Source organism: Microtus oregoni, unplaced genomic scaffold (assembly GCF_018167655.1).
Source record: "Microtus oregoni isolate MIOR12 unplaced genomic scaffold, Mior012 000033F_ref0000390, whole genome shotgun sequence".
Lineage (NCBI taxonomy): Eukaryota > Metazoa > Chordata > Mammalia > Rodentia > Cricetidae > Microtus > Microtus oregoni.
The window spans coordinates 5,812,414-5,825,099 of record NW_024543092.1 but is presented as its reverse complement, the minus strand read 5'-3'; the positions used below and the strand labels follow the sequence as shown (position 1 = coordinate 5,825,099).

Below are 12,686 nucleotides of genomic sequence, written 5' to 3'. Positions count from 1 at the left end.
TCCCAGCACTTGGGAGGCAGAGACAGGCGGATCTCTGTGAGTTCGAGGCCAGCCTGGTCTACAAGAGCTAGTTCCAGGACAGGCTCCAAAGCCACAGAGAAACCCTGTCTCAAAAAACCAAAAAATAAAATAAAAAAATAAAAAATAATGGTATCAGTAATAATAACAGTTCTTATTCGTATTGTTATGATCCTAAACCCAGGAAAGTATGTGATTTTATAGTTGGCTCACATATTCATTAGCAAATTTCATTAGAGAGGAAATAAGCCAGTTGTTGTGACTATTCTCCTATCCCATAGAAGGTTGAAGTCAGGGCATTGTTTTAAGTCAGTCAGGACACTATGGGAGTCTGACATTAAAAGAAAAAGAATGGTTATTTAGTAACTGAAGATTTATGCTCCTTAAATTAGGTTGTTTCACTAAGCACTAGGGATTTTACCTGAATTGTTTAAGGAATTGGTATCTAATTACCCATGTTGCTCTGAATCAGTAACTTATTGGTCACAAAGTTGGATAAAGAGGAAATCCTAAAATCAATACACGAGCACTTCATAGCACCGTTTCTTCTTGAATCAATAAATTATTTTCATAAAAACATTACTATTGTATTTGGCATAATAGTACTTACAGGTTAAAAAAGCAAATATCCCGGTAAAAATTACAAAAAAAAAATCCTGTAAGTTAAAATTCAAAGTGTCGATACTTTTAAAATTGTTGAATATATGAAAGAAGCAAATAGCTCTATGTAAATTCAAGGTCCGAGGACAACTCTCAGATGGATGAAACGGAGATCATTTTGACAAGGCTTTATATCCTACCTTCAGTCTGTTATTTCAATTTTAGTTTCTGTGAAAATTGACAATTTTAGTGAGATATTGCTTCCAATGTATAATTCAGAATAGTTTGAACTAAGACTTATTCCCCTCCCCTCCTTTTGGTTGTAGATAGTCACCAAATTACTCTGTGTGGGGACCTCTCCCACATCCGTGAATACTCAAGACAGTTCCTACAGGCATGGATACAGGCCAGTATAACCTAGGCAATTCTTCAATGGAGGCTTTTCTTCTCAGAGGACTCTAGGCTGTGTCAAGTTGACAATTAAAGCCAGCACTTAGAGATGGGTTTGCTAAATATAGCCAATATAAAAGAAAATTAAGACACATATTCAAAGGTAACAGCCCAGGACTGTTTGTGTTAAAAAAATAAATGTTTTTATAAACTATATCCAGACACAAAGTAACACCTCATATTTATGATTACTTTGTATAGTCAAAGAAAATGTCACTTTCTTTAATAGGAATTAGGAAATTAAATAGCATAGTTTTCAAACATCACCTTGTAGATGCATTAAACACAGAGGTTGGAGTTTGAAGAAGCTAATAAACAAGCATAAAATATAAAGGTGAGTGAATTATATGAAAACAAGGTTCTACTTTGATCCAAATACTTTTAATAAGTCACAAATTAAGTGTCTTCCTGTCTTTCTTTCCCACCTTTCTCTTGCTAATGACAGATTCAAGTCAGAAGTCTTTGAATCAGGTTGAATTTGGCTTGGATGTGCTTTTCTTGAAACCTAAACTAAAACCTAAACCTAAACACACAGAAAGACCTTCCATTACGTGTCCTTCGTGTTCATAAAGACTCAAGGAATTCACGAAGAATCCACTTCTGTCCTTAGTTTTAGTTCCTGGCCCAGACTCACAACTCTAAGTCATTACACCCTCTGTACCTACCTTTTAGAAATGTTATATTCCCAAATAAAATCTGGATGAAAATTTCCTTGTCTCCAGATAATAATTATACTAAAAAGTATTATCTTCTAGTGTTTCATAAACATTTATAAACTTGTGTTTCCAAATGTCTAAGCTGCAATAATTAGTGTCTGTCTGTTGATTATTTCACATGTGATCAATTATACCCTTTTTAGACTATAAACTACCTGATAACCTCCTTCAAAAAATCTTACAGATTGTATGCAGCTAGTGTTCATGTGTAATTCAATATTTGTTGCAATGACGCTTCACTTAAACTACACATAGTTATTACCTATGCACCTACCAGGCGGTACGGTTTGGAATGGAAGGACGTTCTTCTAGGACAATTCACACTATATTAAGTGAATGCCAACAGAATCCAAGAACTAGTCCAGTGATGAAGGGGTACAAGGCTTTACACCTGATATTCTATTCAGGCTTTAGTATATATTATTATGACCTAATCACATAGAGCTGGAATGCCCAAGTGAATTAAAGTCCCAGCATGGACTTCTAGGTTACCAAGACAGATTTAAGAAAAATAAATTTGTACATAAAAGGAAAACATCACATTTTTGTTCTTGTATATAATAGTAGTAATAGTCACAAAAATTGAAATACTCAAGGATTGTAGGAGATTTTTGAGATGTTAATTTGTGTCAGATCTGCTTGAGGAAAACAAAAGGTGAGTAAATGAACTGGTGGGGAGAGGATTCATGGTGACAAGTGTCAGCTAGAAGAAAGACCTGACAGTATCAAATGACTCTTAGTCAGTAAGGGAGAAATGCTGGAAACGGCAGGTCATCAGTTGCAGGAGTTTTGCAAATAGACTGAATTGTGTGCACTTCTACCTCTGAAATTAACTCTTAATTCATCTCATTAGAATACTTACCACAGTTAAACAGTCTAGAGCTTGAATAAGGGAAAGAGTGGTGTTAGCATTGGCATCTTTCATGTGCTGGTCTAAAGAATTTTTCAAGACACTACTATTCCTTGCTATATGGTAAAATAGAAGAATTCATAATAGAATTCCCTGTGAAATAGATTGCAACAAGACAATAAAGGGAAGATAACAAAAATGGACAGGAACTATATTAATAGGCACCCTCAAGTAGAAGTTAGTATATGTAATTTTGTGAGGAATGCTTAACTTGTGTATCTATGGCTTAAAAGGATTTTCCTCTGATACCATGAAATTTTAAATTGTTTTTATGTCAAATGGAAAAATGTTTTTAAGAAAGAAAAAAAATTTTTAAAAAAAAACAAAAAAAAGAGTCAATTACATATTAAATAAAAGCACACGTTAAGAGAGATGTGGCACCAAAATGACATTTAACTATTCAAGAAATCACCTTAATTTAAGGTGGATATTTGCAGAATGGAAACATCATCGTTAAAGCCACTGCTTGTCTGCCTACCTGGAGAAACACAAAAGTCCTAAGAAAAGAAATAAATCCAACCCTAAAGAAAACTTGTTAAAGCTCCAAACTCAAAAACCACGTTAATGAACTTTCTCAAAGCTTTGAATTTAATCACCTGAAATTGTCACTTTTAAAAGTTGGTTTGCAGAACCTTTCGGAATGATTGATTTGACTTTTGCCCAGCAATCTCTGTTTCATCAGAAGAATGGAATAAAATGTCCTTGGCCGAGATCGTCTTCTTAGAAGTGGCTATTTTAGTACTCTGTGCTTAGCATATTTAAAGACACTCATTTCAAGTGAGCATCCAGAGTGGATTTGAATTTCATTGGTACGTGGTAGGGGTCTATTGCTTCAATATCCTTCTTCCTCTTTAGTCTCACAGCGTTCAAAAGCAGTCGAAGAACAGTTTCTGGAGCCTCTGCTGAAGGAACTTTTTTTGTGCACCTTTTCTCTCTTGTCTGCTAAACTGGCAGTTGTCGTGGAGAGTTCATTACAAAGAATGGAAGCTCGAAAACCGTGTGAAAGAATGTAACTACTCAATTCTAACTTAAAAAACAAAAGAGAATGTATCTCAGGGGTTGTTTCAAAGTGAAAGAAAGAAATAACAGTATAAAACAATGTGAACAGTGAACAGACATTTTAAGTCATCAAAATTGTTACAGAAATTAAGGTACACGAGTGTAGCCACTTGTGATGTGAACTATACTAGACATGTCCCTGATTTAAAAAAAATAAAAATAGGGGTAAACTGACCACATAGTGGCTGGTTTGAAAAGGTGGAGTAAAATAAAAGTCACTAGAGGCCACAGATTTTCTACGATCCAAATTCACATATTGAGACCAGCAGTCTCTCTTGCTGAATAGTGCCCAGATGGCAGAGACAGCCCTGGTATGTGGTCTTCACAGCTTCTTCACAGGAAGCTGTCACCAGTAGGTGACCCTGTCGGTCTGAAGGCAGTAAACTTGCTATGTGAGCCAAGGAAGTACACCACAGTCCCTGAGAAACAAAGGGCAGAGCCTCAAGAAAAAATAAATTTACAGTTGGTGCTGACTCAAAGGAGCTCATACAACATTTTTTTTTTTTTGGAGTTCGAAGAATATAAAAGCAATTTGATTTTCACGGGTAAAATGTGTTATAAAAGGAGAAACCAATTCCCATTAAAAAGAAGAAAGATAGTGTATCTAAGTGAGGATGCTCTGTGAGCAAGATGTAGCCTGGAATTAATTCCAGTGTGGAGTCACCATCCTTGCCATACAACAGTAATCAAAAGACAGAAAAGGAACAAAACAACCCAAGCTAATATACGGGTAAAATCAAGGTAGGCATCTCCTAAAAATAAAATAGCAAACCAATACATTTTCAAAGCATGATTTTTTTGTCTTGTCAGGAAAAAAAAAACATGATTAGCAGTTATTTTAGTGACATAATGCTCTTGAAAACCATATTTAAAAGAGAAGGGTCTCCTATTGTCTTCCTCCTCCAAATGAAACATAATAAAATGTGGGAAATAAAGCTACCATTAAAATGACGAATTATATCTCTCTCCTGAAGAAAGAAATCATACTTCTCATAATGGTGACCAATTACTAAGGTCAATAGAGGAAAAATGTTAAATATTCAAATAAATTACCATCAATCTAGGTTTTGCATTTCCTTGTTCATTATCTCTCCAGGTCTGATAGTCCACATGTTTTAACTTGTGCTTTCAGAAGGGGGTACCTAGGCACTAGAAGAATCTGTCATAGTAGAATGTAGTAAATTAGCATTTAAACCTTAAAATGTAAAGAATTAACTGCCAAATTTAAAATTGTAGTTTAAAGAACAATGAGTCTGTGCTCAGAAGAGGTGAAATGGCATCACTGAAAGCCAAGGTTTGGGAGCAAGAGTCAGGAAACAGGGAAGTTTCTGTTTCTTTTTTCCACCAGTCAAGTCTGAAATTCTGTTTAAATCTACATTACTTTGGTATGTCTGGAAAACTCTGCTTCCTTTATTGATACATCTGTTCACATCAACTAAAGCCAGCAACCACTAAGATGACTGAATATTGAGCATTTTCAGATGAAACCAAGTCTATATCTTTTCTTTCAGTGAAAGAAAATTTTGATTTTAAAATACGACTTCAATGCTTTTCAGTCATTTGTACATTTCAGATAAATACTTGTGAATTATTGTCTTAGAAGTTAATTTATAGCCAGGTGCTCTGTTTCCTTATGAGCCCTCTAGGGGAAGTTAGAATCAACGATCTTAAAAATTCTCATTTTAGCTGAAACTTCATCTAAGCTTCAGTGACTGTAGTAAAGAAGATCTTTTATGTAAGAAGTCTCCAAGAATTCACATCTATAATATTCTGAAAAAAAAAAAACCCAAAACTTTAACCTCAGGTCAGACTACTTCGTTTTTCAAAAGCCATTTTAAATCTGATACCTTCTGTCCTTTCGTTGGTGATTTATCACTGGTCTCTCTTTAAATTCCGAAGAGAAAGGTCATGATGTTGAAGACTATAAAGCCAAACTCAACTCCAAGTTATGATCAGCACCATTTCTCATTAAAAACAAAGTAATTTTTTAGTGGGAGGGTGCATGATTTTGGCACAAGAAATAAGATAAAATAAACAAATATTTAAGATATTTTCTTTTGTATGTAAGGTATTCCAGAATTTCAAGTGTGTCTTTCTGATAGGCTGAGGAAGATGAATGAGTACTCCACTCCCAGGGAAGTTTTGTGTGTGAGAGTAGGCACACCACCAAAGGACAATGGAGCATACCTTCAGATGTTTAAGACAAGAGAAAATTCACAAGCTCACGCTTCAAATCCACAGGAGAAGACAGGGAGTGGGGTGTGCATAGGTGTGAATTATTCACGTTGATTGGCTCATTAAGCTTGGGAAACCATGGACCACTCATTGATAGGAAATCCAGTACCTTTACCTTGGACCAGTAAGCCTACCAAATGCAAACACAAACTCTGAGGGTAAGCCACCTTACGATCTGTAAGTCAAATCTATAGCTAGACACCTTTGCATGCTGTTTTCATATCTTTTCTGCTCCCCAAAACACCCTTGAATACCATTTTACTGCACTGTAATTACCAAGAAAGGAAGATAAAAAGGCAATGCCTAGGTGGGCGTGCACTGAGAAGGGTAAAGTCAGCTTCCCGCTGTGCTAGAAATAAACAGAGATCACGTACACTACGTTTCTGGGCAAGAACCATATAATTCCTTGACTATCTTGGTAGTTTTCTTTCCCAAATATAGTGCCTACCTTCTGTGTGGACTGCGGAGACATAGGTCCAATTGTAACGCTTGACTATGTCAAGCATCGCCCTTGCCTGCAAAGTGTCAGAAGGGACCACCCTTAGGAAGTATTTGTACAAAGTTTTGTCGCTCAGGTCTATGCTTGTGGCAGAATAGGCGATCTGTGGGATATCGAACAGCTGGAGAAGATTCTGGACTTGAATGGCCACAGAGCTGGAGCCAGGGCCGATCACTCCAGCAATAGGTTTCTTAGTCCTGCCTGGGGGGAGGGTCTGGCCATCTGGCAGGCAGCGGTTCAACCCATCCTTCTCATCTCGGATGGAAATCAGAGAGTCTCTAATGAACTCGATGCTCTGTTCCAGGGCCACGGAAGAGTGCCAGCAGGAGTCTCGGATCTCACTGCCCAGGGTGATGTTGGGCAGGAGCACCGGGTCCGCATTGATCTTATCCAACGTGTGGAACATGGCCTCCACCCTCTGGATACCATACTGTTCTCTAATCTCCCCACACTTCCTTTCGGGTACCTTCTCTGCTGGAGGTTGGTGATGGACCGAGAAGAGGGCTCCAATGATGACATCTCCGTCCATCCTGGCCACGGAGCGCTGAGACGAGGCACTCACCAGCAATACTTTTCTGTCGGGAATTCTGGGCAAAATGGACATCTCCAAATAGATCATTGGGAAGAAAACCAAGAGGAGCCGGATCATTGTGGCGAAGACGCGGTACACCGCGGGCCAGCCGAGTTCCCACGCCGGTCCTTTCTGCAGGTTCCCAGTGCGAACCACCCAGACGTCCGCCGCTGCCTTTGTAAGCTTCGTGCCTTTGGCCAACACAGCTGTTTCAACGCTTTCTCAGCCTCCACCACCGCCTCTCTCCCCTCCGCTTTCTCCTGCTGGTCCTCCGCGACCGCTCCCACACCCTGGGGGCGTGCTTAGAGGAAATCAAGTTGCGGTTTTTCACTGGTGCCCGAAGGTGTGTAGATCAGGTGTGCAATGCGCGGCGTGTTAGTGACAGGGAGCTGGGCTCTGATCACTGAAAGAAGAGAGGCAATGCCAGGTCATCGGAGGAATTGTGTTTAAACTCTGGGGTCTGTGATACTAATTATTGTCCCGTCCACTTCATCCCAACACATCCTTCAGAAATAGCTAGGGAGGCAGCTCTGGTCAGTGATGGAAGTGCTGTGCCCTGCTCGCTCGCACCCGAGGTCCTGAGAGCTGTAGAGCCCTGCTGACCCGCCCCCTCCTCTCGCCTCAGGTCCCTTCACTGTTCCTCCTAATCGACTGAGCTTTCTCAGGTGAAGGGGGGAGGCAAGGGGAGGGAGAGAGGAAAGAGGGAGGAGCTAAATCCTTCAACCTAAGAACTTTCCCGGATTTGAAAAGATGAACTTTTTCCCAGAAGAAAATTTGGGAACTCTTCGCAAGGTAGAAGCGCTGTTTAAAAGAGAAACAACGCAAACAATGGAAGCTCCTTTTACTTTAACACTTAAGGGTTGAAGAGACCCTGACATACAATTTTAGTAGTAAATGTAAATGCGACAGCTTGTGAAAAGCCATATTAGTTACTAAGGCAACGCCTGGTAGTCTCCTTGTCTTGGGGTTTGTTATGTTGCACCCCTTAAGACATGAGGCTTACGGTAGAAGGAGCGCAATAGATAACTTGTTTTTTGAGATAGGTTTGGACAGGAGGTGGGTATCTTGCATCCGCCTATGTACCGGAGCTTTTGGGGCTTTGCATCGCTGTAAGAAAAGGAAGAAAGAGCTGGGCATGAGGGGATCGCCTTTGGCACAGCACCCTGAGCCACAACGCGGTCAGAACGCTGGACAGCGCTCGGAGCTAACCGAAAACACCTTTCCTTGTCTGCAAAGATGCTATCTATAATGACCGGCGCACTGAAAATCCTTGACCTCCCTTCGCTCTTCCATCGCCTTCTTCACACACACACACACACACACACACACACACACACACACACACATCTCCCTAGTATCTCTCCACCCTCATTCTCTTCGCTTGCTTGTTCTGCAGGACTTCAATCCAACTGCTTTGGGTACGGTAGAGGCACCTGCGGGGCTGAAGTTGGCTCCCTCTCTCGTCCCTCCCCTTTCTCAAGGTGAGAGTCAAGATGAAAAGGGGGCTGCGGGAGCAGGCTGGGAATGAAAAGACCGGAGGCAAGGCACAAAAGAGGGAGGAATCTAGCCAGACTCCCACCGCTCCCCACCGCTTCTCAGACAGGCACGACTGAAAGAGATAAATAAACGAAGATCCTCCTGGATCCAGAAAAAAATCCGATAGATAGAACAGTACCTTCCTCTGGGGTGGGCTTCACCGCGGGAAGATATCCGCTCACCTGAGCCAGTTTGGGGTGTGTACTCAAGACCTACCTGAGTCCGGGTAGACAGAGCTATTGGTCCCCAGGTCAGAGGACTGCAGCCGCCCTCGGTTCTCAGACACCTCAGCTCTAATCCAGACGGTGCAAGGATGCGATCTGGGCTGTACACTAGTGCCCTCTTTCTTCGGCACTATTTTACCGCAAGGGAAATAAAAATGGGGGAGGGAAGCAAACTCAAAAAAAAAAAGAAAAAAAGAAAACGAAGAAGAAGAAAAGAAAAAAAAAAGCAGGTCACCCAAGGTTTGTCTAATATCTAATGTATAAAAACTAGACATTTGATAGAGGAGGAGGAGAAGCCAAAGAAATGCAGAAACTGTCAATTTCTCCACTGTTGTGTTGTCTATCTATCTGACAGACTTTAAAGAGGTTATCAGACACATCTGGATTCAGTAATTTCTAGCCAGATGAGTAAGGAGCTCCTGGTCTCCTTTGGGGTGATTAGCTTTCTTTGCATTTAACCCAAGGACTCACATATTTTTTTTCCCTCTGGAAATGAGGTCCACATTCACAAAAGCAATGTGTGCAATATATGTCTATATCGCCGGAGAAGGCTCTCTTGGCAGGTTGCAAAGAAGATGGAAAGCTGTTCCACAGGGCGGGACAAGGGAAAGGAGGAGCATACACACCCTAAAGCAGGATGAGTCAAATGTAGAGTGGACGTCACACCCACCTTTTCCAGGTCAAGATGGATCTAAATTGAGAACAAGAGGTCATACGAAAACACTGGAGTGAAAAACACTTATCTGAATTCCTCCCAGACTGCCAGCACCTTCCCGACAGGTCTCACAGTGTCGCATTTTCCTGCATGAAGACTGGAAGTTAAATCACATTCCTCTTGGAGCAGGAAGGCTGAACAGAATGAGTCCAGGCTTTTTTAGAGGCAAAAACAAACGACATGGAGGCTTTCCACACTTAGTTAAATCTCTTTGGATCAGAAACCAGCCTGTTTTGGGGCCCTTGATCATCACCTTGTTCACCTCATCTTGGTATTAGGAAAGCTGTCAGGACCAAGGAGATGAGCCATATGGAACTATATCTTCAACTGTATGTTCCATCAGAAGTTGGGAAGGGAAATGCGTCCAGTCAAGGACAGATAGACTCCGTGTTCTGGTTTTTGTTTTTTATTTTCCTCAAGTGTCAGACATTTCTGAACTGTTTTCTTCGGCAACCTAAAAAGGATTCTTCTGACAGCCTTTCCCACAAAGAATGAACTGAAGCAAGTATGTACTCTGCAGAGTAAAAAGTCTCACTTCTCAGTTCTGGGGGGGAAACACACATTTACTCAAGGGAAGGAGGAACACATAAGTTCAGTCTCTATATACAGTGCAAACTCATTCTGTTTGAATTTTCAGAAAAGAAAGCTGAATTTTTCATAGTGCCCATAGTATTTCATGTCCTCTAACAGCAATTTGAGCTTAAATTATAGATCATATTCTGGGTTCGGAATCTCTGAAAATGATTTTTCTGAGCTTCTTCTCAGTTTGTAGCATTCCATATACAAATTAGTAACTATGTGTACTAGCTAATTTTGTGTCAACGTGACACAAGCTAGAGTTCTCAGAGAGGAGGGAGCCTCAGTAGAGAAAATAAGATCAGGCTGCAGGAAAGCCTGTGTGGCATTTTCTTAATTAGTGGATGATGGTGGAGGTCTCAGATCATTGTCGATTCTGACACCTTTGGGCTGGTGGTACTGTAAGAAAGCAAGCTAAATAAGCCATAAATAGCAAGTCAGTAAACAGCACTCCTCCATAGCCTCTGCATCAGCTCCTGCCTCCAGGTCCCTGCCCTGTGTGATCTCCTGTCCTAGCTCCCTCTGATGGTGAACAGTGATGTGAAAGCCTACACTGAATAAACCCTTCCTCCCAAGTTGCTTTGGCCACAGTTTTTCATCACAGAATATTGTCCCCAACGAAGGCACTATGATTTCCCACCAAATAGAAGAAAGTCCTTAAAGTCCACCATTATCTTCAGCATGCAGTCCTTGAAGCGCAAAGTCTTTGATGTACCAAATTTCTATCATTTAGAAAAGACTATCTACTACTGAAGGAATAATTAAAATTTGAGATTTTATGTTTTTTTCAAAATTCATTTTATATCCCAAGTAAAAACTACCCACTCAAGTGGGCAGGAAGAAAGATGAATTTGGGAATCAAAATACAACATGTGCATGTGTGTATGTGTACACACATACATATAAGCATTATATATTGTGGGGATTAAAGATTAACTTCAAATGTAGCATCTTGAAATTATTAAGTTTTCCTTTTCATTACACTTTATATTGACTAAATTTTCAAAAGCAAAATACTAATAAGATTATTTTACATTGCTAATAAATCATAGATCACAGATATATAGTACCTTATCCATTTGCTAAAGGTGCGTGAATTAAAAAGCACTAAGAGTATTAATATTTATTCAGTACTGACAGGGTAGTATATTGTAGTAGTAACTTAACATGTGATTTGTTAGCAGTGTACAAAATGCCGTAAGTATTTTGCTTTGCAGTTCTATTTAATGTAAGATGTAGTAGTGATCAGACAAAAGATTATCTGATAACTAGCTTAAAATAGATCTCAGAATTACACACAGTCTCACATTTCTGCAGTTTCAGTTCTGGAAGGCTGAGGGAAGAGTTGCCATAAGTTTGAAGTCAGCTTGGACTACACAGAGAGTTCTAGACCTGCCTGGAATACATACAAAGTGATACCCTGTGTGTTAATTGCTTTTCTGCTGCTGCGATAAAATGCCATGACCAGGACAACTTATAGAAGAAAGAGTTTATTTGGGCTTGTGGTTCCAGAGGATAAGAGTCCATCACAGAGGGGAAGCACGGCAGCAGGTAACAGACATTGAAACTGGAGCAGGAAGCTGAGAGTTCACATTAACACCTCAGCAAGCAAGAAGTAGAAAGAGCAAAAGAAAAGTAGGAACCAGCTATGTATTCTCAAAGCCCTTCCACAGGACCCGCCTCCTCTAACAAAGCCACACCCCCTAAACCTCCTCGTGGTAGTTTGAGTAAGAATGTCCCCCAAAGACTCATATATTAGAATGCTTAGTCATCAAGGAGAAGCATTATTGAGGAGGATTACAAAGATTGGGAGATGTGACCTTGTTCTCTCTCTTTCTCTCTCTCTCTCTCTCTCTCTCTCTCTCTCTCTCTCTCTCCCTCTAACTCCCTTTTTCTCTGCCTGTGGATCAAGATGTAGCTCTCAGTTACTGTTCCTGGGCCATGTTTACTGCCATGCTCCCTGCCATGATGATAATAAACTGACCCTATGAAACTAGAAGCAAACCCACAGTTAATGCCATATATACTTTTTATAAGAGTTGCTGTGGCCATGGTGTCTCTTCTCAGCAACAGAACACTGACTAAGACACTCTTTATCAGTGCTATCAGCTGAAGACCAAGCATTCAAATTCATGAGCCTATGGTGGGTAATTGTCATTCAAACCACCACACCCTTTCTCAAAAAATGTAGTCCATATGCTACTATAAAAATAAATATAATATAACAATATTTATCATGTGAATATATGGTAACAGAGCAAATATTGCTCACAAAAATTACTCCCTGCTTCCTTTTTAGTACATGCATAATTATTATTGGATTCTTCCATAAAAGATATTATGGAGAAATAAGTCTAGATTATAAGTAAAGGATTTTAGGGTTTCCCCATAAATCAGTTGAAAATCCAAATCCTTCAAACAAGAAATGTAAGAAAAAAAAAAGCAATGAGCAAGTTAAGTGTGTGTTGGAAATTATAGTGGACTCTAGTGGGCATTTTGAAAATTAACATTTACACCGTCATTGGAGTATGGAAGTAAAGTATACACAAGAGATAATAAACTCATTACTAAAGAGAT

At 39.9% G+C, this 12,686-nt stretch overlaps 1 protein-coding gene across 3 annotated transcripts in view; it reads right to left on the bottom strand.

Annotated features, from left to right (window-relative positions):
- Positions 1-8,937, bottom strand: part of Grm1 (glutamate metabotropic receptor 1) — a 383,399-nt gene extending 374,462 nt beyond the window's left edge. For all 3 annotated transcript variants that reach the window (XM_041680170.1, XM_041680171.1, XM_041680172.1), the window contains exons 1-2: positions 8,811-8,937; positions 6,437-7,461 (exon numbers count right to left, since the gene is read on the bottom strand). In XM_041680170.1, the coding sequence (XP_041536104.1) occupies positions 6,437-7,136 (700 nt within the window). In that variant the 5' untranslated portion in view covers positions 7,137-7,461; positions 8,811-8,937. The remainder of the gene's footprint in view (positions 1-6,436; positions 7,462-8,810) is intronic.
- Positions 8,938-12,686: the final 3,749 nt, after the last annotated feature.